The following is a 24112-nucleotide window of genomic DNA, read 5'->3' on the forward strand; positions in this document are numbered from 1 at the left end:
CTTTCATGGCGAGAAGCCAGTCGTGATAATGGTAGGTGGTCAGTCTTGCACGTATGCACATTTTTTATGCTTTTGTTTTCCCATATTTTTGTTGGCTAATGCATCTCACCTATCCAAAGGTAATCATGAATTTGATCAGGAGGCCATGAGCTTAAATAAGTCTATAATGCCTTTGGCTTGGAGGTTGGAAAATTTAGAAACAATGAGATCAAGAATCAACTGAATGCCATATGCAGACTTTATTCATTACTAAGGGAGGCAATAGTCGTACAAGAATGATGACAAAAATGATACTTGGGCAAGTATCCCACTTAGGCTGAAAGTCATGTCCAAACGTCAGACTATCAACAGGCGAGCAAGCACCACTTTTGTTTTCTTCTGACAAAGTAGATAGATAGAGTGGAATCATGTTGTATAATTCAGTAAGCTCATACATTAGCATGACAACGTTTAGATGTCCACATATGAAATTGCATATAAAAATTATAATAATTTTCTGTGTAGAAACCGTGTACCTGGTGTTATATTAAAATAGTAAAGAAATATAACAGCAAATTGCAAATAGTAAACGTTCTACATCAAAATGCAATATAACATTATTGCTTTTTTCTCATGTATAATTTCAATACCCACAATGTTTCCTAACCTCTCTCTCTAACACTCTAAGTGTTGCAAAGAGAAAACTTTTTAACATTCAGCATTGTTTTTTTCAATTAATTTGATTTATTTTTGCACATATCTGAGTCAGTGGTTGTATTTCTAGTATTGTCAACTGTACTCTTTTTTTTTATATTTGTTTATCTTCTCCAGAAAGCTGTCACTGATTGATAGCAACATAGAACTGTGTCCATTGAAGTATTAAATAGGTTTTGCAGTTCATACACATCTGCTTAACAGGCTTCTTTATGAAGAGAAAGTAAACATTGTCAAAATATCTCTGACATTTATGACTTGAATTAGGAGGGTGACCCCAGATTTTTTCAGGCGTTTGAGAGATGAATACTCTTGTATCTTGTAATTAATTAAAATGTGAAAAGTATGAAAGGTCTCTTTCTTAGATGTGAAAAGGTAGAGATAGTTTGAGCAAGCCAAGACCTTGGCCTGCCGCACAGTTAATGCAAGGCATGCAGGATCTGGATGATGATAAAACAAGTATTATTGTATCTAGATTTCATTAGTGTACAAAATGAAACAATTGTGAATGTCCACAATGTGAGTAGTTGGTAGATCGGGAGTGCTCCTTTAAGAGAAGAACATTCCGAAATGCAAATATCTGAGTTTCTCTCAGTGAACAGCAGTATCCCTTGGGTATTGAAGAGTGTAGATTCTGGAATGTTTGGAACATATTCCTTGTTATTGCTGTCACTTTGGATACCCTTTCAAGAAGGCAGAAAGAAGAGTTAGCAATCATACCAAAAGCTGCCAACAGTTTGCCAAGAACAAGATTGCTTAATCCTGCTATATTTATGATACATGAGCAATTAAAAATATTTCTCAATTATGTTTTTCAGCCACTACAATAATTTCTTTTGTTGCTAGAATAAAAATGTGAAATGCTTCAATAGAAAATTAGGAAGCCCATTGGCCAAAACATATTTACTACATGGTGACTTCAAAGGCCTCCATTTTGTGCCCTCAGGTGAATTGCAGCTACAGACCAAATGCTAGGGTTTAGGAACACTTACACATAACAGCAACAGATCTTAACTGCATTCAGGTGATTGCAATTACAATGATGTATTACACATGTATTTAAATATATTATATAAAAGAAAGCAATCACATTTTTAAAAACCCCTAAAACTATAATCAACATTTTAAAGTTTTACCTTCAAAAGTACTTTTGCCACAGGGAGTAAATAATTCTAATCCTTCTCAGGTTCCTGTTTTAAATATGACAAGAAAGGCCTTGCACATGAAATCTTGTATATATATGTCCTTCTTTTCGGTTTACATTACAAGGAAATTCACTGTCTGGATAGTAATTTTAGACAAAGTTGTTGCACATATAAGGATCGCAAACATAAAACACAAGCTAAACACAAAGTATACTTGTTGTATGACTAGATTAAAATGTGTGATCTTGATCAAGCTTATCTCGCCCTATACATTTATGTGCAGGACATGGTATATAAATATAATCATTTAAAGGCATTGTTTGAAAACATACATACATTTAAAAGATGTAGAGGCATTATATTAAATTCAGAAATTAAATACAACCACTAATTTAGCACTGTATACCATATAATACACCATAGATAAGGCTGCACAAAGGCACGGCTATTTTCAACTATACAACACTGGCAAAAGAAATTTCTGCTAGGCCGCTAGGCAATTATTCACAGAAGTCATTGAGTATACCAAAGTCACCCTTTTTTTCTATATGCACAGATTACTGGGCAGCATTACATTGCTAGACTACAGTAGGCACTAAATCTTTGAAAGAATAAAATTTCCCATCCAAAGCTTACTGAAATGATGAAAGAATGTGGATTCTTATTAGACCAAGGAACATGGTCAGTAGTTGCTCCAAAAATGTTCTCTCACCACTATACAATCAGTCCTTTATTATCTAGGCGGCACTGCTCTGAGTCAAATACATCTCTTATTTGTGTTGTTGTGAACAGTTTTTAGAATTGAAAATGCTCCTGGAAATGTACCTTTCCAGCCTTCTTTACATTAAACACGTTTACATCATATATTGTTTGCTGTATACAAACGTTATATGACTGCAAATGAAAGTGTGTCCGTACAATAGTAGGACAATAAAGGTTGTCTGTACTGTAATATTCTCCAAAGAATGGGACGTTTTCTTTGTTGCCAGTTATGACTCTAAGTGTACACATAAAAATGTGTACTCTCAAAACAGTGAAAAAATACTTTTTAATGAAATAATGTAAGACACAATGGGCCTGATTCATAAAGGGTTTTTCAATGGGGTCTTCCATTGGAAAAACACCTTGTGAAGCAGGACCAAAATCTTAAAATTCTACTTATTCATACACCACAAGTTACTAATTGCCTCACTAAGGGATCCTTCATCATTCACATAGACATCTATCATTCACCACACCATCTCCAGGGCATTAAAAACAACATAATATGCAAAAATAAAAAGCAAAAACGTTTTGTAAATGTAATCCGTGGATTGAAAATACATTAGGTAAACTTATTTGAGATTTCTGACAAAAAAGCAACCAATGCCTGGTTTTAATAGCATTACTGTGTTGCGACCCACATGTCAGAGACAAGCAATATAAATAATCTGTCAATGGTCTTTCGAGCTGTTTCATAATTATGAGATTTGATGTTACATGTAAAACTGCACATTTTATTGTATATTTTAAAATGTTCTTCTGCACATCTTGAATAACAATCCATAAGTCTGCATGGTGGGTGGATTTAAAGCTTTAAATTGCATTGCAATGGAAAACCCCAGATTAAATTGTTTAGTCTTGCATCAGTTATATTCTGATAGTTCTATATGCCCCTTGGTGGGGTAAATTAAGCTAAAATAATTCATCTTTGCATAACATTCGCCCATTTTTTCATTAGCTGGGTCATTATTTGATTTATGTACCTTGCAAGTCAGGTCTACAAAACAGGATATTATTTAAGCTCATGAAAGTTAAATATTCACAAATATCTGCACCTTGCTATATGAGAAAAGTTTGGTCAAGTTCAGAAATTGCGCATTGGTCTCAAATCCCAGCTTCAGCTTTTAATTAAGCTGTGGGAATCTGGGCAACTCAATTAACCTGTCACATGTGCCAGTTCTGAAATATTTAAAAAGTTGCCACACCCTAAGAGTGATTTAGTTCTCAAAATACTCTTACAAAACCTCTCTCAGACTTTAATTGGCTATAGTGCTGTTTCATGTATGATAATAGGGACCATGTGTTTCTTTGCTCACTAACAACAATACCACTTGAAAATCATGAACCTCTTCAAATTTCAGTCAAAGTCTTAGCCTAAGTCTGGATTTGTGCAACTCCCGAGCAGCTTTGTATCTGTATTTGCTATCTATGTTATGGTTGCCTTTCGTATTGCACCAACCTGTACCCTGTATCTGTGCTTCAGCACTTTTTATATTGTGTGAGGTTTCTAATCCTAGTTCTGTTCTGCGTTTGTGCTGAGGTATGTGTTCCTTTTTCATACAGCTACTGATCTGTGTTTTACGGCTGCTATTGTCAAAAAGTTCCCGGTACCTATGCTAGACCACAAGCACCCTGGTTGTAACTCAAACGTGAGTGTAATTCTCTGGCAAGGTCCAAGCGCATCAGATTGCCTGTCAGCAAATCAAAGCTACCGTTGTCTTTAAATAAATGAGATGTTGTTCTATTTTCAGCGGCACATTCCATAAATTATAGAAAGATCGTTTGTTTTTTTTTGCCCTTTTTAACTGTGGAATTGACTGAAAAGAAGGAGGCATCCCAGTTCCTGTGATATATTGGTTATAGGAAAACCTCATAAAAGGTGCTTAGGATAAAAAAGTCGAAAATGAAAATAAATACATTATACAGAAACAAGTATACCGTGAATGTTTTATAACCAGTTTGTTCACACAAACTGAATAACAATTCCAAGAAGTGATTGGGACAACATGGGGGGCACAGGAGATAGTAGATTGCTATATCTCACAACTCAAACAGCACACAGTCTTCAACTTGAAGTGAAACCAGGGTTGTTTAAAGTCATATATCGGAAAGGAGGATGTTGTCAAATGATGAAGGTGCAACTGTGGTGTATATAATGTGTGAGACAAATTCTACACCATCCTTACAATGATGTGTTGGTCTGATAGGGTGTGAGAATTTTACAATGCTCACCAGTGGTGGCCCGTATGGTGGTGCCACTTTCTCTCTTGAGTGGCAGGCAGAACAGTCCTATTATTTGTAGGGACACTTTTCTGCCTGCTTCTAAGCAGGAGTGTCGCTCAGGTACTTTTTATTTGTGGGGTTTTTGAATGCAAAGCCCTATGGGCTCCCCAAAATATGCAGAGGACAATGATAAGAGGTCAGCGGGACTTAGAAAGGTTACCTTTGCCACTGCTCATCTTTCTGATACTAGCGTGGCAGGGCACTTTCTCATAGGAGAAGAGTCCTTTCCTCTTCTGTTAGACAGTGCCTTCCGTTTGTGTCGTGGATGGTGCCAGCATGCTGTAGGTGCAAGGTAAGTGAAAATGTGTAGTGTATATTGTCTGATGTGTTTGCATGTATGCGTGCATGCAAATGAGGTTGTCTGAGTGTCCGTGTGGGAATGTTTGTATGTATGTATGTATGTACTAGCCTTAGTACCCCACTTCGTCCGGAATTTTCATTCTCAAGTTTTTCTTCATATTCCATCGAAAAAGATGGACAAATATTGTTGTTTGCCACAAAGGTAAAACATGAAATGTAAAATCAGAGTAAGCATACAAATATGATGTTCATGTGAGAATTTGATTCAGAGGTAACATTTAGTGTTCAATTAATTTGTGAAATTAACATGTATCAAGTTTATTGAAAAACAAAGCAACGAAAAGAAAGACACACTCACTCTCTTCTATAAAAATTAGAAAACAAAAAAACACAAGTCCAGTTCAGCACAGACAGCACGATGATGAGCACTTTCTACAAATGACCTGTAGATGGTGCACAGAAAACACTACAAAACGTAATGCCGAAAGATAAAATAAAGTTAATTATCTCGGGAACGGGATGACCTATCGAGCTACAAATATTTGCATTAATTTGACAATTAAATAAATAATATTCCATGCAAAATTCATGATACCACACTTCTCAGTTCATGAGGTGTTCATCCCCAAGATCAACGCCACATACAAACCCACAAACAGAATTTTGTTTTATATATATATATAGATGCATGACAGCTGTATGAATGCACTGGTGAAAGTGAGAGTGCATGTTGTGTGAATGTATGAATGTGCGGGGGAATGAGAGTGTATGTTGTGTGAATGTACGAATGCCTCGGTGAATGAGTGTATTTTCTTCTGTGAATGAGAGCATGTGTGTGCCTGCACTGCACAGAGTATATAAGGGGGAGCAATCCTCTTATTTGGGGGAGATGCTACAGGTGGTATGGCATTTATTCTAGGCATCAAGGGTACAGCAAACACGAGGAGTTGTATTTCATTGTCAGACTGGCTTTCATTGGTGCAGTCAGTTTGGATGTGCTTTCTTACTGGCAAAAGCCAACACAAGTAATTTCTTATATGGAAATAATGGCCTTTATTGGTGCAGTCTGCACGGATATGTACAGGCACAGCCAGCATGAAAATATTGTTTATACTTCGCATGTGTTGTGGACAAGGGCACCGTGAACAGGAAAAGGCCCCTGTGCACTGGTGGTGACTTGCATGGATTGGAATTTATTATGCGCTCCAGGCAAAACCCATTGCAAAATGTTGATTTTTACCACATTTTCACAAAATAATGTGCTAGAAAAAACACCATTTTAACCCATTGGTTTAAAAACAATTCTTGTGGGGACAAACTCTACAGATCCCCTGAATACTTTTGGGTTGGTCAGACTACCTTGTTATGCTAGGTCACTCCCACATATTCAATACAAACATTTACACCTGCTGGGATGCATGTTCAGCGTCCCAGCCAGGAAAAAAGGTTCAGATTGAGAAAAACGTAGTAGCATGAAATATTGTGTGTATAGACTGAGGGTTGCACAGAAGAAGGTGTGTGTATTGCTTTTAGTTAGGTTTGGCACATATCAGATGCTTACATATTGCAACATGGATAGAGCAACAAACGTACTACTGTTGTGGTGGCAGAGGGTGTAGGGCTGTATAGGCACAGTGTTTAGTTGATGCATTCAAAGTTATAAACGGCAGTGAAGTGCAGAAAGAGTTGAAGCAGTTGAAAGATGGAGTCGGAATGGTACTGTGGTAGCAGCAATGTCAGCGTGTCAACCCTAGAGAAGTAACACCATATTGGAAGCCAAGGCCAGGTGCACTGTGAACAGAATAGAATACAGGCCTTGATGTGGAGCTTTGGCTCTGTGTAGCTCATCTCCAATCCCTGTTTCATTTCCCCAGGAGAGAAGCCCAGGTCAGAGGCACCCAGAGTGCACAGATAAACGCTAATTTTATCCAGCTGCAGAGTCTGAATATGGTGGGAGTGGAATGAGAGCTGTGGGGAGACTTGGTAGGGATTCGCCCTTTGAAGGACAAATTCATGAAAAAGGTGCATAAGGTTTTGCGATGCCAATGGGGATGATTCAGAGCACTACTGCCCACCCCAATGACCGGTCATCCCATATGAATTACAAGTAGACACACAACCAAAAGCAAATAACTCCCAGAAATTCAGAATCAAGAGCGGTGCCTCAGTCACGTCATCACTGGGCACCTGGGGTTCAAAGGAGATAATGAGTGAACCATGTCGGGAACATTCTGTGATTTGAGATAGGAGGAGCAGAGGTGATGCCAAAAAAAATTAAGTACATGGCTGGGGAGGCAACTTGTGTGCACCACAGCATCTGTATAATGAGGAGGCCTATTATCTATTAATGCAGAGTTTGGCCTTGCCAGTTTCATTTGATTGTGTCTGGGCCGGAGGGTTGCACATCACGACGGTTATGATTTATCAATGTGTCAATAAGGTGAAAAATGCCCATTCCAAATGTTGAGTCAATAGTGATGATGTAGTAAACCATGTGTATAAGGGAATGGGTTTAGATTAGAAGTGGCCAATCTTTCCAGGGACTATAGGGGGACATCAGAATGTTATATAGGTGGCAGCCAATGAGGGTGGAGGGATTATGTTGTATCTCATTGTTTTGTCAGTTTTGTTTATGATTGCTTAGATGTAACCCTTTGATAAAATAAGAGAGCTCTGTGTCAGTTCGGTTCTACGGGACTGTCTGAGAACTTTTTGCCTTCAATTAACCTTGTTTTCCCTTGCAAAGAGGTGCAGTGCTTATTTGACTCTTGGATTATTTTTGTTTTTTTTTGGATTGCTTTCCTTTCACACCCTTCCCATTAAACAATTCATCAGAACATCACTGTTGCTCTCCCTATCGCCAACAAGGTCTAGTTTTTTCAGCCGTTCGATATAGTTAGCCAGAGCAGATCCTACTACCCAGCTGCTCATCTCCCAGCTGCAAACCTCCCTTGATGTTCTCTGCCCCTGAGCACCAGCTCACATTGCAAAAAGATTGACATGTGCAGACAACCTGTAGCTCAACAACGAAGGGTGAAGAATAGATCTGGGGAATCATATTTTTGCCTCGCTTACCTCTGGTCCCCTAAATTCCGTCCTCTAAAATTAAGATGTCTGAAATTGGGAAACTTTTAAAATAACTATTAAAGAACTCATTGCTAATGAAAGGCATTTTGCCAGAAACATAACACAAAAAGAGGCTTTGTGGTGGGCAGTTTTGCAATTGTGCCAGCCATTTCTATGCCCATCATTTGCAATACAATTGTACAGACCAGCCAGTGCAAACATTACATTTGCACCTTCTGGCATGTGCAAGGGATTTTAAAATTGCCTGGCACTTTGCAAAACTGCCTGCCACTATCCACTGTATGCCACTTTAGGCTGAAGTATAGGGTCAGGCTGTATATAAGTGCTATTGATGGGGAATTTGGCATTGGTGGTGGGGTTGAAAAGATATGTTCAGAATCCACCACACCAATGTAAAAGTAACATTTGTATTGACAGACTAGAATAAGGAAGCATTGTGCACCAGTTGGTCTATGCAAGTAGCAGCCCCAGGCTGCCCAGCAGTGTTGCACAGCTTACCAACATGGGATAAATATAAGTAATGTAACCATAATCTCTACTGAATGGTGCACATTATGGTTGTTGTGGTAAAGTGTGTTTCTTTGCCAGTTTGCTTCAATGGTGGCAGATTGAATGGGGCACTATTACACATACTAGCAGTACTAACAATGAACTGTTTTTGTAGCATTTCATGCCAGCCTGCTCCTACTTGTAAACGTGTAAGCACTTGTAAGCACTGCATTAAGTTAACTTGTTACCCTAATGAATGGTACTCATTTGGCCATTGGCTGACACGTCCATGCTCGAATATGACCGTGTAAAAGGTGGTTGCGCACATGTAACAGGGTCGTGTGCTTAACTCACTGAGCTATTTTGCCAGCTCCGATCTCAAGTTATTTGTCTTTGTTTTAAATGAGTAATCAATGTGAGCATATATCCATCACCGGTTATAAAAACGCATGACAGCTTAAACATATCTCTAGGGCAAATTTAGCCGTGCAAGGTACTGACCTCTGCAACTTAGCACCAGTGAAGCAAAATGACACGGACACGCCAGTTAGCACTTCATTCTGAATTTGCACAGGTCCCTTCGTTTTTTAAGGGAGGCATCAACTTGATGTTTTAGTTCAACAAAGCTAGTTTTCCAGATGCTTTTCTTGTCAGACAGTTTGTATATGAGCCACCTCTTAACTGAAATCCCGTTTGCAGTATTTCATCAGATCAAAGACAGAATCTGATCACTGGGTTTTCTTTGCTGTATTAGATATCTCATGCAATATGAATCACTGTATCACTTCTGTGTTCAATCCGTTTGTTTTTGTCTTAATTATAGTACAACATGTTAGAGATTATAAAAGTGTAAAAACCATAAAAGAAGCCTACTGAAAAACGTCTTCCGTACAATCCAAAGCTAAAGCAAGCTCAACCGCTGATTATATGGCACACAAATAATTTGAAAGTTGCAACATCCAAAAAAGATTGTTCTGTGAAAGTAACAATCACACATGTCATTATAGTCATGTTCTGTCATTAGAGGGCTCTGCTCCGTCTCACTCACCGCAGTTACCGCAGAGAGAAAATTGTGCATAAAACCCTGCACCATTTCCTTACTTATTCTTGATATAATGATCCTTGGTGAGCAATAGGGATCTCACTTTGCAATCCATGCTATCCTTGCTAAGGGAAAAGCTGCTACCAGGCTGTGCTTAAAGTTGGCATAACCTTTCCTCTGCTTCCTCAGTCAATAGTCTGTAACTGTTCTTTATTATGCAAAAGTTTCTTTTTTATGCAACAGGGCTTGCTTGCTTCAGAGATGTTTTGGAAACATCCGTTTGCATGGTGGACATGGCAATCGTCTCATAGTCATCCTCTCGAGTCCTGAAATCACAGAAATTAAAGAAAAACTGCAAATCCCTCTGAAAGTTTTTATTGAGGAATCCATAAAAGATGGGGTTCACACAGGTGGAGACCATAGCTGTGAGGTGGCACATCAGAAACAAGAGGTTGTGGCTGCAGCTGGAAATAAGCTCATGGTTCCAGTCAAAGACTAAGTTGAAGATGTTGAGAGGCAGCCAGCAGACAGCAAACGCAACCACAATAGATATAAGCATGACGTTGATTCGTTTAGTTTCATTGCATCTGTACTTATTGTCTCTCATTTTGTCCATCATGTTGTTTCTTCTTTTTAATCGTATGTATATCTGAAAAAAAAAACGTGATATGTGATGAATAATATAAAAATCTGTTTACCCCAATTTAAGAAAAAAACAGAAAATCCTGTGTTGAATAGAAAGATGAGGGCAGGGATCTGCAACCGGTGGCTTTCCAGATGTTTTAGACCCATGGTAACTCATCATTCACTATGCTGGCTATGGATGATGGGAGGTGTAATGCAGTGACCTCTGGACAGAAAAATGTTGCAGCCCTGTGGATCATAGAGAAGATTTGCCATGGTATTGTGTATTTGTTTATGTGTATTTGTATTGATTTGAAGCACAGGGGTGTCAATTTCGAACAGAAATGACTTACAATAACACATTAACAGATGGCAGAATTATTCCCAGGAAGGTTGGCTGTGCAATAGCACAAAGATGCAAATAAATGGTTTGTAGTTTAAGGGGGTGTAAAAAAAGTGGGACATAAACATAAACTAGCGACAAAACAAAACAAACCGAATATATAATAATAGAAATCTATGAAATTCAATGTAAAAACTGTGATAAAGGGACGTAATGCTTACAATTAAAACCGGACCCCCCTCCCAAAAATTCACCAGTTATGGTAAGCTTAGCAACCGTAACTCGTGCCACCACCGTGCACTGCTAAGAGAAACACCCAGTACATGAAAGATGGCATCAAAAATGTAATTGATGACATCGCTGATGCCATCACATATCCAGGCCACTTGTTTTTGTTCACTGACATGTGTAGGCAAGTTTTTTTTTTTTACTGATAATGAGAATTCAAAAAATTGAGAAACTGCTATATATAAACATTAACCTTCTTATATCTTCTTAAAGTACTTTCTATATAATTTGATTTAATCTCATAATGCACATACATGGAGCATAAGCAGGCCACAAACACACAATTCATTTGTGTGCATGATAATTAACTCTAACGTTATTGTCATTTTTTGGTGCTGTGTTTCTTTTTCCTTACTTTAGTTTCCCTGTATGTGGCTTTAATTTATATGCATTCTTGATTTGTATACGTATTTGTTGTACTAACACAAGTGTGTCGTAAGTTTGAAATTGTTAGCTATTTATTCAATGTTTAACATTACGCAAAACTGTGATAAGGTAGCATTTATTATTTTACTATTGGAAGATACCAGGTAAAATATATTGTACTTTTATGATACATGCTGCAACCAGTGCCTATGTGTATGTATGATTAGGTTCCCGCATTAACAACAAAACTCAAATATAATGTTTTCTTTAGATCAGAACATTCTTTAATACATTAAGTACTGTATTATAGATCTCCCGATCACCCCTGACATCTTGTTACCAACATTATAAACACTAGCCTTTGCAATATTCATAAATATTACATTAATATGTGATGTAATCATTGATGTCATGAATGGGTGTATATCTGCGCAGTGCCCAGTGGTGGTGCTAGTTATGGTTGCTTAGTTTACCATAGCTGGTGAATTTCTGGGGTTTACTCGTAACTATAACGTCCCTTCAACAATGTTTTTGCATTGAATTTCATGGGTTTTTTATTAGTGCAACTTAACCATAAGTGCAGCCTAATTTCCTATAACTTAATAATATCATGCTTACCCCAATATAGCAACATTTATGTCCAATTTAGAAAATGTCACCTTAAACCTCTGCCATTGCCCACCTTCTAGCATCATTTTTAACACTTCTATAGATGGTTTGAAACTTTTTCCACTGCTTTTGTGTTCAGTGACATTTGCGAATGTCTGACATCATAGCAGACTTTCTGGACAGTGTTATGTGAGGAGCTCTCATGCATGATGTGATGACGTGTTTGCAAATGCGTCTGCACTTCGCGAACAGGTCTGTGCTTCCACAGCTCCTACACTGTTTCATACTCATTATCCATTAACAATCTAGCACACAGCACATACTTGGAAAATTTTAGGAAAACTGCTATTTATCTTAAAAATTACATCAACTATTGCCATTCCTCCTCCCCAAGAGCCACCACCGCCACCAGCTGGAGGAACTACACAGTGAAAGAAGCGCAATACCTCAAAAGAAAATCAAGAATATCCTGAAGATGAGATAGAAGAAGTGCCTACCTCTAGCATCCACAGAGCATCATGGGTGTGGCAGTTCTTTACCACTGTTAGAAATGTACCAAAGACTAAAGTACCAAAGTGAAATGTACTGAGTGCAACGCTGTACTCAGTCATGGACAACCTGGGCAGTACTCCTACGGGACCACCTCCGTGCGGTGCCAGACCAAATCCAACAACCGCAATAGTCTCAGGAAGGATGTTCCTTTTTAGGAAGTAGTAGGCTGTCTTCCTCTACCTCATCTTCCTCAACCAATGCTGTAACCACACAGCCTACTTCTGTCGGACACAGAATTCAATCAGCTACCTTGTAAGCAATAAAATAGAATGTTGATACATATCTTTCAAAGACGACAGTCCTCTGTATATACTGCAACACACCACTCTGCAGGGGGGAGCAATTTCGAAGTGCTTTTGAAGCTGTAATGAAGGAGCATGAGACACACTGCCCCCTACCATGGAAGTAACACATGCAAAATATCTTCCATGTCCACCTGCCCCTCCATATTAATGCTTGGTGCCTCTTCCTTCATTTCCTTCCCCAGCTTACGTTCTAACAGCTCCTGCAAAAACAATAAGATTTTCCAACATTTGCATTAGCATTTTGTGTTATGCTAATGGGAATACTGTTGCGTTCATCCCCCTATCCCGGGAATGGAACGAAGATAATGGCCCGGTAGCCCAAGTTATCAGACCAAGTGAAGCGAGGGGAGATAAAATGAGGGCTCCAGACCGTTATCCCCCGTTCCAGCCCTTGCAATGGGGGATGAAGGTCATTAGCACCCGGGGTTCCCAAAGCGTGAACCCGGGATGCCAAAACAAAAAGGACTTTTCTTCCTACACCAGGATGCCTGCGGCGTCCCACTGTAGGAAGAAAAATCCTTTTACAAGATGGCCACCATGTAAAAGGAAGGCGGGGTCCATACAGAGCCCCTGTTCTTTTGATGGCAGCCTGCAGAAGGCGAAGAGAGAACCCTATGACCATATTACCACAAGCACATTTTTTTCCACTTTCAAACCTATCCCACTTTTGAATAACTTTACCCCATAGCAGGTCCCATGTGGACATGAACTCTTGTGTCATCTCTTGTGGTCATGGCCAGTAGACAGATGTTCCGGGTCATGACCTTTTCTGGGTCAGATTGCCATGACCCGGACAATCTGGCCACAGGCTATATCTCAGTTACCAAAGGTATATTACTATTTTTTGTACCTCCATTATGACACTTGTCAAAAATAAAACACGGGCACATTTGCAAAACCATGCTTTAAGGTCTTTGCCAATGCTCCTTACATGAGTTTGCTGGAAATCCACCCATGTTTTATTTTTGCAAAAGTGTTGAAATCTATGTACATACAATAGTCATATAACTTAGCCCCACTTAAGAAAATTCATTCAGACTTTACACAAACATGCAAGGTTGGGTCTATGAGCTTTCTGAAAACCTTTGTTCACATTCGTCAAACGGCACCAAAGTTATAAGCCATCTAAAAATGTTGAGACCACCCCTCTAATTTTGCCCCCTCTTGACAAAATCCCACCAGGCTTTGCAAAATCATGTATATCTAGACTCAAAATCTCTTTGCTAACTTTTGTGCAGATTTGTCAAATGGAACCACGTTTATAAGCCTTTACAATATTGTGGTACCCCCCTCTCTAATTTTGTTCCCTATTGACCAAATAGCTTTGCAGTTTCCAAAACCATTCAGAAGAATCTGGTCTAGGATAAAATTCCAGAATTTCATGCAGTTTCACTGAGTGGCGCTAAAGTTATAAGCAATCTAAAAACTGATTTGCACCAACCCTGTAATGCAGAAATAGGTATAGATGTCCTCAACCTCTAAAGTGTTTGCAAACATCACAAGACTGTACTCAAACATCCAGACCGTTTTGTGGACTTTGGGAAAAATGAAAAACCCCTGTTTTTTGGCTTCTTACGTCCATATCCCATCCCATCCAATCCTCATTACCCCTCACCTCCCCAGAGATTGTTTGTTAAGTTTGACAAGGGCAATCTTGTGTTTTTTAATATATTTGTACTGCGCTGTTCACGGATACTGGTGGATGTCCGCAAATCCAACATGGTGGCTATTACCAAAAATCTGACATACTTCACTGTTTTCATCATCCAATCAGTTGTCACGGTCGATGTCCACGGGCCTCATGCAGCCCTCTTGGCCAATCAGAGGCCCCTCCGCAGACCTAACAGGAAAGTGAGCCAGCGGACCGAACCCAGATATTACTAATTGTTTTTTACCTACATTTGGGCCATTTAAAAAGCAAAACTACTGGATGGATTTACACCAAATTTACAAAAGCACGCTTTTGGGATCAAGCCACCGCACCCGTCACAATTTTGATGATAATCCGTCCAGCTGTTTGGGTTGTAGATGTGAGCAAACACATTTTTCCATTGCATCTATGGAAAAAACTGAAATTTTGGGACCCCCTCTATAACTTTGCCCCCCCCTTAACAAAACCTCACCAAACTTGCCATAGAAATTCAGACGGGGCCATATGCTATTTTTTGCAAAGTTTGGTAAGGATTCGTCAAAGGGGGGGCAAAGTTATAAACCACCCAAAAAATGCTCTTCAAATGGTTTGAGCAACTTAACCATAACTACAGGGCCACTATCGCAGGCACTGTAATATGGAAACAGGCGACCTACGATGATAACATTAACTTAAGGGGCAGGTGCTTCAAACTATAGACTAGTGCTATTAAAAATGTACAAAGCTACATTATTAAGTGTCTTTGGAGAGAATGGTGGGGTTAGGTAGTTGGGCTGACTTTGATTGTGATGGGCAGTGGGTTCCAGTAGAGTGGGGTGAGTAGGGAGAAAGAGCCAAAGTGAGAGGTGACAAAGGGACGGTAAGAGATGGTGAGATTGAGTGGAGAGGAGTTTTAGATGGAATTAGATTTTGAGTAAACTGAGATACTATAAGACAGACACTGAGGAGCAAGACCATTGATAGCATTGTAGAGTAAGAAAAGGAACTTGAGAGTAGTGTGCATGTAAAGCCAACTTGCATGGTGGGGATAGGTAGAAATGGGGTGGGGGATCTAGGTAGATTGTAGAGAGTTCTGGTAGCAAAGTAAGCAAAGTTAAGGATGCCCGGTAGAGGGAGGAAGGAGTAGATAGGAAGGCCAAGGATTAAACAGTATTATAATAATCTGAGCATTAGGTTCGTTTTTGTAGAGTGGTTAGTAAGATAAGGATTCATTTTTTGAATTTTGAGGAGGTTAATACAAGCTGCAGAGGCAATGATGAATTGTTGCAGTCGCACGGCACTTTGAGAGAGGGCCCCAGAACTGTGAACCTTGTTTGAGGGATCAAGAAGATTAGGCAGAAGAAGATAGACAATGGGAGGGCATGGATGACATTGTGAGCGGGGAGAAAGATTACCTCTGTTTTTGAAGAGTTGAGCATGAGGCAGATGAGAGCCATCCAGTGACTAAATGCAGTGAGACAGTTTGTAATCAATTCCGAAATGGGTGGGGTGCAGGAGGGAAATAAGAACAAATATTTGATTGTTATCAGCAGAAAGGTAATAGTGAAACCCAAAGGATGAGACATGTCTTCCTAGACCAGAGGAACAGGGGATGAAGAACAAAGGTCCAAGGACTGATCCTTTTGGGATGATATTTGGGGAGAGGGGTGGGGTCAGAATGTTCCAAAAGATTGCGATCTAACAGGTAGGAGTTAATACAGGCAAGAGCACATTTGCGAAACCATAGGTCATGGAGAGTGGGAAGAGTGAGGAGTGGTTGACAGTGTTAAAATGGGCAGAAGGTCCAAAAGAATGATAATAGAGGAGAGCTGTTTTGAGTGGTGAGCCATAGAGAGAAAGCTGTAGACATGTTTGAGTGCAGTTACCATGGAATATTTTCTAAGGAAGTCAGACTGAAGTGAATCTCCAAGGTCATTATCCTCAAGGTATTTAGTGATCCAGTTGAAGACCACTCATTCACAGACTTTTGAAAAATGGGGAAGGAGAGAAACCGTGTGATAGTTTGCAGGGATGTTTGGGCTAGAAGAGAGTTTGTTCAATAGGGGTAATACAGCTTCAGATTTGGAGGAGGCAAGGAAGAGTCCAGTGGGAAGACATATATATATATATATATATATATATATATATATATATATATATATATATATATATATATATATATATATATATATATATATATATATATATATATATGTATATATATATATACATATATATACTTATATATATATATAGAGAGAGAGAGAGATAGAGAGAGAGAGAGGGAGAAAGAGAGAGAGGGAGAGAGAGAGAAAGAGAGAGAAAGAGAGAGAGAGAGAGAGAGAGAGAGAGAGAGAGAGAAAGAGAGAGAGAGAGAGAGAGAGAGAGAGGAAGAGAAAGAGAAAGAGAGTCAAGGGGATGTGATTGAGATTGTGTCTTTCACCATTTGGGCAGCAAAGGGGTCCAATAGAAGTACAAGATATGTTGGCACTGTGAAAGATGGGTGCTAATTCAAGAAAATAAGTAGGGGAGATGCAGCCAACAGTAGAAGAGGTAGGGGGAGAGATGGTGGGCAGAAGAAGGACTGGGGATGGAGAGAAAAGAGAGATGTGACAGTGTAAGACATTTCAGAGATTTTAAAGGAAATGTAGTGAGCAAAGTCATTAGCAGAAAGGGGTGAATCAAATGATTTTGGCTTTGGAGGTGTAAGCAAAGATTGGAAGGTAGATTAATGTTTGCAGGGGTGATTACGAATGGAGGCGATTAGGTTTGTGAAGTAGGATGATTTAGCAGATTAGCAGACTCTGGTGCAGAGGTTAGGTCAGCAAGTTAATTTTTGTAAGCTAGGAGGAAAGTAGGTGTCCATAATTTGAGGCAGTATCACAGTTCACGGTCCATGTCCTTTTTGAGGATCTGCATCAAGTTGGCATTGTTGGTTGGTTTTAGTCCTATTGGATAGCTTGGTGTCACCTATTATGATCAGAAGAAAATCTTTGTGTGATTTCACTAGCGATCTAAGTCTAAAGACGAGGATGGAAAGGTATGAGTATGTGAAAAGGATAGTGTTGCATAGTGGTGACCTCACATCATCAAGGTAAGGAGAAACAAAGTTCTGCCTGACTTTCCTTTCAGACTAATAAACATTGAAGACATGAGATGAGTGGAGGGACCAAGATGTTAAAGTGAACTATGAAAGAGGAGTCAATGGATAGGTCAAAGGAGGAGCATGATTAGAGAAAAGGACAAGGTCAATAGCTTTCCCAGCAAACTGGGTAGGGTGGCCATAAAGGGGGTAGATGGAATGGTTAGGGATTAAGTTTAAGGCAGATGGCTCTGGGATGCCAAAAACCCCCAGCAAGACAAAGCGGAGCTTGGTATGTGACTCAAGGACCCAGAACAGTGAGAGGAGTATGATTAAGGAGCTGAATAGTGGCATATTCAAGAAGAACAGTTCATGCCAAACAGGGGACGAGAATCAGTGATGTGGGCCTTATTGATAGGGAACTCCACACTGACACCCTTCCCAACAGGTCAAGTAGAGTGGGAAAATGTAGCATAGTCAGTGTGGAGAGCTGCTAGTGCAGCAGGGTCATGAAGGGAGATTCAGGTTTCTGTGACAGTAAGACGTGAAAGTAGAGGGTGATAAGAGTTGAAGTGGTACGTGATGTAGGAACACCTGTTGCATAGGGATTGTGCATGCCATAGGCCAAGTGAAAGAGTGTTAGGTGGTGGGGGAGAGGAGCAGGTGCTGTGCGGTAGGAGAGGGTGATAGATGAGGTTGGAGATAATGGGAGCACTGCAGCATGCTACTTGAGGGGTGCTGGTACAGAGGGGGAGGATGAATATGGGGGATGGATAATGATGAAAAATATTACACCAGTTTGAGGCTGAAGGCTACAAGAGAATGGAAAGAGAAGAATGAATAAAAGTCAAGATGTGTGATGAACGGTAAAAGAAATAGGCAAGTGAAGACAATTAAGAAAGGGTGCATCCAAGAGAGACAGGAGGTAGGTAGCAGAGCAGAAAGGGAAGGGAAGTGATGGATGGTTGGCTGAGAAGAAGGTGCAGGTTCTGAGCTGATCCAGAATGTGGTTTTAGTTAACCAAAAGACAGTTAACAGGCCCAAAACAACAATGTTCCTTGGTCTTGGAAGGTAATAGAAGCCCTGCAGTGACAGGATAGTCAATAGGTTGAAGTATCCATAAGTGTGGGAGCAGAGGTCAGGTAAAGGGTAAGCTTAGCTAAGTCCTGGCTTTAGTAGGGTCTCTGGCCCTTAGATATGATTAACTTTCAGATAATGTTGTATTCATTTATTTTTTATATACAGGGAGGGACAATGCTCTTTTGATCACAACAGAACTTACAATAGATATGTAATAAGATTTGACAGGAAGCAGTGAGTCTCTTATAATGGGTGAGTTTGGGTGTCATCCTGGCCAGGTTGTGGAAGGGAATAAAAGGAACAGTCACTAGGGAAAATACATGGCTGACCCTACATAGAATAAGGAAAACCAACATTAGACATTTTTTAAATGCAGGTAGGCGGTACGGCTAGCACCGTTAGGGATGTGACATGATGGATGAAGTTCTAGAGTGGAGGCAGAGACACTGAAGGACAGAGGCAGGTTCGAGGGGAGAGACAGATGCTATCTTGAAGGAAGATAAGAGGTAAGCTAAGAGGGTAACTCAGAGGAGAGGAGGTAGGCTTTTAGTTTGGTTTTGAACAAACCCATGTGGACTGTGTTTTGGATGTCCGAGGGAAGAGAATTGCATGCAAGTGGAGCAAGAAGAGAGAAAGAGCTGAAGTGAGAGGAAGCATGGGGAGGGCAAGGTGCCACAAGGGTAGTCGAGGTGGCAGAGCAGAGTTTACAAGAAGACTTGTAGAGTTGGATAGAGGAGGATAGATACTGTGGTGCCTTGCCATGGATAGATTTGTGAACCAGGGGAAGACATTTAAATCTGACTCTATATTGCATCATCAGCTATCTAGCCTGATGATTGTATGAGGAAGCAGATGTGAAGTGAGGGAGTCCTGGTAGCAAAGTTAAATGATCTTGTCAAGAGGACAGAAAGCATAGTTGGGGAGTTGAAAGAGGATGCGGCACAGAAGTTGTGAGATACTTGGCAGTGTTGAAAGGATGGATGTACCTGATTTTCCTAATATTTAGAGGGTTGAGGCCAGCGACCATAGCAGTTTTGGAGATTAAAGCATAGAAGGTGTGAGAAGGGTCACAGATGATGCTGTGTTTTCTAGCTGCAGAAGAGTAGGAGAGTTTGTCCAGTGGGAACTTGATAGGTAGTGGCAGAGATGAACGAGAGTATTCGGTAGAGAAGAAGAGCAACTCTGTTTTGGTAGAGTTTAACATCAGAGAGTGCAAAACCATCCAATATTTAATGGCAAAGAGACAGCTGGAAATTTCGACAGAGAGATCAGGGGAAAGTTCAGGGAAAGAAAATAATATGTTGTGTTTTTCATGAAGAGTTGGCGCAAGAACACAAGGAAGTAAATTAAAGCTCCATGAGCAGTGGTGTAGAGTATGAAATGGAGGGGACCCAAGACACAGCCTTGTGTAACCCCTATAGTTAGAGGAATGAGTTGAGAGGTGTTGTTGCTTAAGGAGACATTATCTAGGTGCCAGGTAGGATTCAGTCCAGGCAAACACTCGATCGCAAATCCAAAGAAGAAAGACAGTATTATGGAGATCAGAGTGATCGACAGTGTCAAAGGCAGAAGACAGATCAAGGAGAATTAGGATAGAAGATAGGTTGGAGTGCTTAGCACAGGCAATGTAGTTTGAGACATTCATGAGAGCAGTTTCCCTGGACTAGCAGGAGCGTAAAACCCAATTGTATGCGTTCTCAAAGCTTGTTGAAGTGCAAGACATTGGTAAAATGGTTGAACACAGCCCTTTCAAGCACTTTAGCACAGTGTGACTGTAGAGATACATGGCAAATGTTATCCAGTAGGTTTGAGGCAGCCCCTTGCTTTTTTAGGAGAGGGATAATTGTGGCCATTTTGAAAATAGAGAGAAAGCAAGCAGAGTTGAAGGCCAGTTTGAAGAGTTCAGATGCGGTAAGAGGCCACTAAAGGGGCAATACGTTTGACTAGTTGAGTATTATCAGGGTATGACGTGGCACAAGAGGGTTTAGCCATCATCAGTAGAGATAGTATCAGTATTAGTGTGCCTAAAGTGGGAGATGGAGGGAGAGGATGATGGTAGTGGAGGCAGAGTGTTGCATGTAGAAGGAAAGAATATGAGGAAGGTCAAGAGTGAGTCTCTAATTTGTCAGTGAAGTATTCATCTAGAGTGGAGTTGATAGTCATAGATTTAGGAGGAGTGAGGTATGAGTTTAGGGTGCACTGTAGCCAGTACTAGGTAGTTATGTTGAGGTGTTGCAGCATAGCCAATTCACCTTAAACTGACCAGGTGACTATTTCTCAGTTCCATCCTGTTCCATTAGGGATTATTGCTAGTAAAGAATGACCTTAAAAAAAGATTTTTCATCATTTTACTGTGTTTCAAGCTGCATTGCGTAGGTGAGAAATGTTCTCTTGGATATAATGCCCATAGACTGATTGGTGTTTTGCCATTTAACATGGGTGATTATCTTCCCATTCTCTTACACTGCATGCCAGAGATTTAAATTACAGCTGCTTCCTGAGCTTTAAGATCATACTGCAGGCAAAACAAATATAAATAAACAAGGACGCTGCCCACCCCGAAAGGAAGGCCTTGGATACCCACATACAAAGTTGGGACATGCACCAGTCAGGAGCCCCCAAACCGAAATAAAGAAGGGAAATGAAGGAATGAACTGGAAATAGGAGAAATAGGATGGGAAGTGTAGAAATCACATAGATGCAGGTTTAAGGCAAGAAAGGTAGTGGTGTGGGGTGAAGGCCAAAAATAGAAGAGTCTAGAGGAGGAGAAAACGTTTTTGTTCATCTATTGCCTTTCAGGGTTTCACCCACCCATACCAGAATCAAAATGTTGATGTTTATATTGGCATTCAACTACTGTCACATATTAAAACGTTACCTGATGTATCCAAGGATTAATGTATTGTCAGAGCCAAAATGGTCCAGCAGTCATGGTGGGGACTTGATTGTGTGGAAGCATGAGGTAGAGGAGCATCAGGAAACTCAAAGGGCAAAACGTGCCATAGCAAGCTGATTTGGCAGACGCAAAGCTTGCTGTATCAAGTATGTTGGCATGTATTTTACTGTGCACTGCCAGAAAAGAAATGTTGAATGCTTAGAAACCATGAAGTGTGTGTACTCCTCAGAGGGAACCATTACTCAGGTTGCCGGTTGTGGAGGCACTGTAAAAGAGGCACTATTTTACAGCAGGCCAAGGTTACCTAAAAATGCTGTGCGAGTGTCTGGGTGTAGCTGTCAATGCTACAGGTGATAACAAATAATGACCCGGGCAGACCAATAAAAACATCCCTTATTCTCTTGGAAATTGTCTCTTTGCATAAAAAGGACTTATTCCTGAGTTGGGGGCAACGCTTGTGTGTCAACATCATGTCCAGCGTTGATACATCTATAGCCTGTTTCAAGCGACCAACAATGTATGACTCACATCTTTCTTCCAGTAACAGCCTACGATTGAGTTATAGTAACACCAGATACAGTTCTACTTGTGTGGGTACATAAACTCACTCTAACAGTTTCAAACTGATATTGTCAGGAGATAACGATAGACTTACCAGTAACTGAAGCCCATTTTCTCTACCTCTTTCTGCAAATAATAATTAAATAATTACATTTTTGTAATATAAAGTCAAAAGAAAGAATTGACCTTGATGATTCTCACATTAATCGAAAAAAGACTATAAATCAAGTCGTCCGTCCCGATATCATGACCACTGAACATCTCTCGATGACAGCGGGAAATGACATCCGCAATATAAATAAGGCCCCGAACCCAAGGTTTCTTGCCGCGTTACTAAACCGAGTGCATAGAGCAAAGCTTCTCGCACTGAACAGACATGACGACTTTCCTTTCCTGCTGTCATTGAGAGATGTTCAGTGGTCATGACATTGGGACAGACGACTTTTTTAGCCCAAGAGAAATGCTTTATGGGAAAGGTGGTCCAGCCTTATTACAATCACTAAAGACAGAGATAAATTGGTAAGTATTGTGCACACCTTTGGTTGAAGGACGAAGTGATCTTCTTTGTATGAACCAAGTAGAAGAAATAAGGAATTTGTTCTACGCACTGAACACGAGATGGTGTTAAAGAAATGAAAGAAAAAGAAAAAACCTTTCAGAAAACATCTTATTATGTTTTCAAATTCGTTTTACAAAATGTTTCTTGTCCTGAGGAAGAAAAACATCAGTTTTTGTGTAAAACTAGATGATTTGATCCTCAAAACTATGTATGAAGGGATATGCGTTAATTATTAGATTTGTATTGATCTTTCTTCTCTAGAATACCACTAGTTGACATTTAGCACTACAGTGATATAAGAGCTCATTATTGTTTGCCTTGGGTATATCACTATAGTGCACAACACTTTTGGCGTTTTTTTTGCACATTTTTGAAAAATGCGTTTATGCATTGTGAGAAACTTGTCTGGTTTTAGTGGCACCATAGGTTTTTTGTAATGATTGAATGACAATTTGTTATGTTTTTATGTATTTCTGACAATAAAGAATGAAATGAAAATGATAAATAGGGTAAATAGAAGCAGCTTCCAACCCCTCTCTCCAGCCTAGGATTACTTGGTAGATTAGGAGTTCTTAAAACACCACACTGCCACCCACAAAACGTTCTTTGCAACGATTCCATCTGCCGCATCCTAACCACGAACATTATTTTTGTAATGAATCCATTGCATATTTCCCTCACACAAGGATTGTGGCATATTGTCCAATTTCTTGAGTAAGTAATAAGGAACTGAACAGCTAAAACAATAGAGGCAAGATCATTCCTCTTCCCTTACACACAGAAATGCTCAGAACTGCAGTAGGTCACAAAAGCAAGCATAGTCTGAGGACTAATTGAACACAGCAAAGACTATGCAGCAACCTTGTGAGAACTGCCTCACCTTCTTTGAATACAAAAATAGAAGAATCTCAGAAAACACAGCAAACAACCCCACTGTTTCACCATACCTCCTATTAGGCAACTCCACACTGTATTTATCCAGCTTCCATGTCAAACTTATAGATGGGGACAGGTTAATTCATCTATCCTTCAATGTAAAAGCCCATACCTTGCCACAATAACCTTGTACAATGGCAATAGTCAAGTCCCCATTCCAACTGTAACAAACTGATGAACATCATCAATCCAGCCATCTGTTAGAACAAAGATGTTTCTTGTGTAAAATACATCATTATGTCACATTTCCCATGAAACCCACAACAGTAAATAGGATCCCAAATCATAAGCAAAGTTGGAACATGTGACAAAGCAAATGTAACCACAAAAGTTATTGCTCTACAAGCATTTATAATTATAGCCTCAATGGACTGAAATAAAATATCTATGTGACCTGGATGTGTACCATGAAACAATGTATATGTCTCTCCTCTCAGTGTTAATACCCCACTTTTTATGAACTAGGTAACGCAATGGGGC

General features: G+C 39.9%; 1 protein-coding gene across 1 annotated transcript in view; it reads right to left on the reverse strand.

Annotated features, from left to right (window-relative positions):
• Nucleotides 1–224: 224 nt before the first annotated feature.
• NPY1R (neuropeptide Y receptor Y1) overlaps nt 225–24112 on the reverse strand; it is a 137398-nt gene continuing 113510 nt past the window's right edge. Inside the window, exon 3 of the mRNA XM_069631365.1 lies at nt 225–10450. Within this exon, the coding sequence (XP_069487466.1) occupies nt 10034–10450 (417 nt within the window). The 3' untranslated portion in view covers nt 225–10033. The remainder of the gene's footprint in view (nt 10451–24112) is intronic.

The sequence above is a fragment of the Ambystoma mexicanum genome, chromosome 6q, assembly GCF_040938575.1.
Source record: "Ambystoma mexicanum isolate Mex_15411 chromosome 6q, UKY_AmexF1_1, whole genome shotgun sequence".
In the NCBI taxonomy this organism is placed as follows: Eukaryota; Metazoa; Chordata; class Amphibia; order Caudata; family Ambystomatidae; genus Ambystoma; species Ambystoma mexicanum.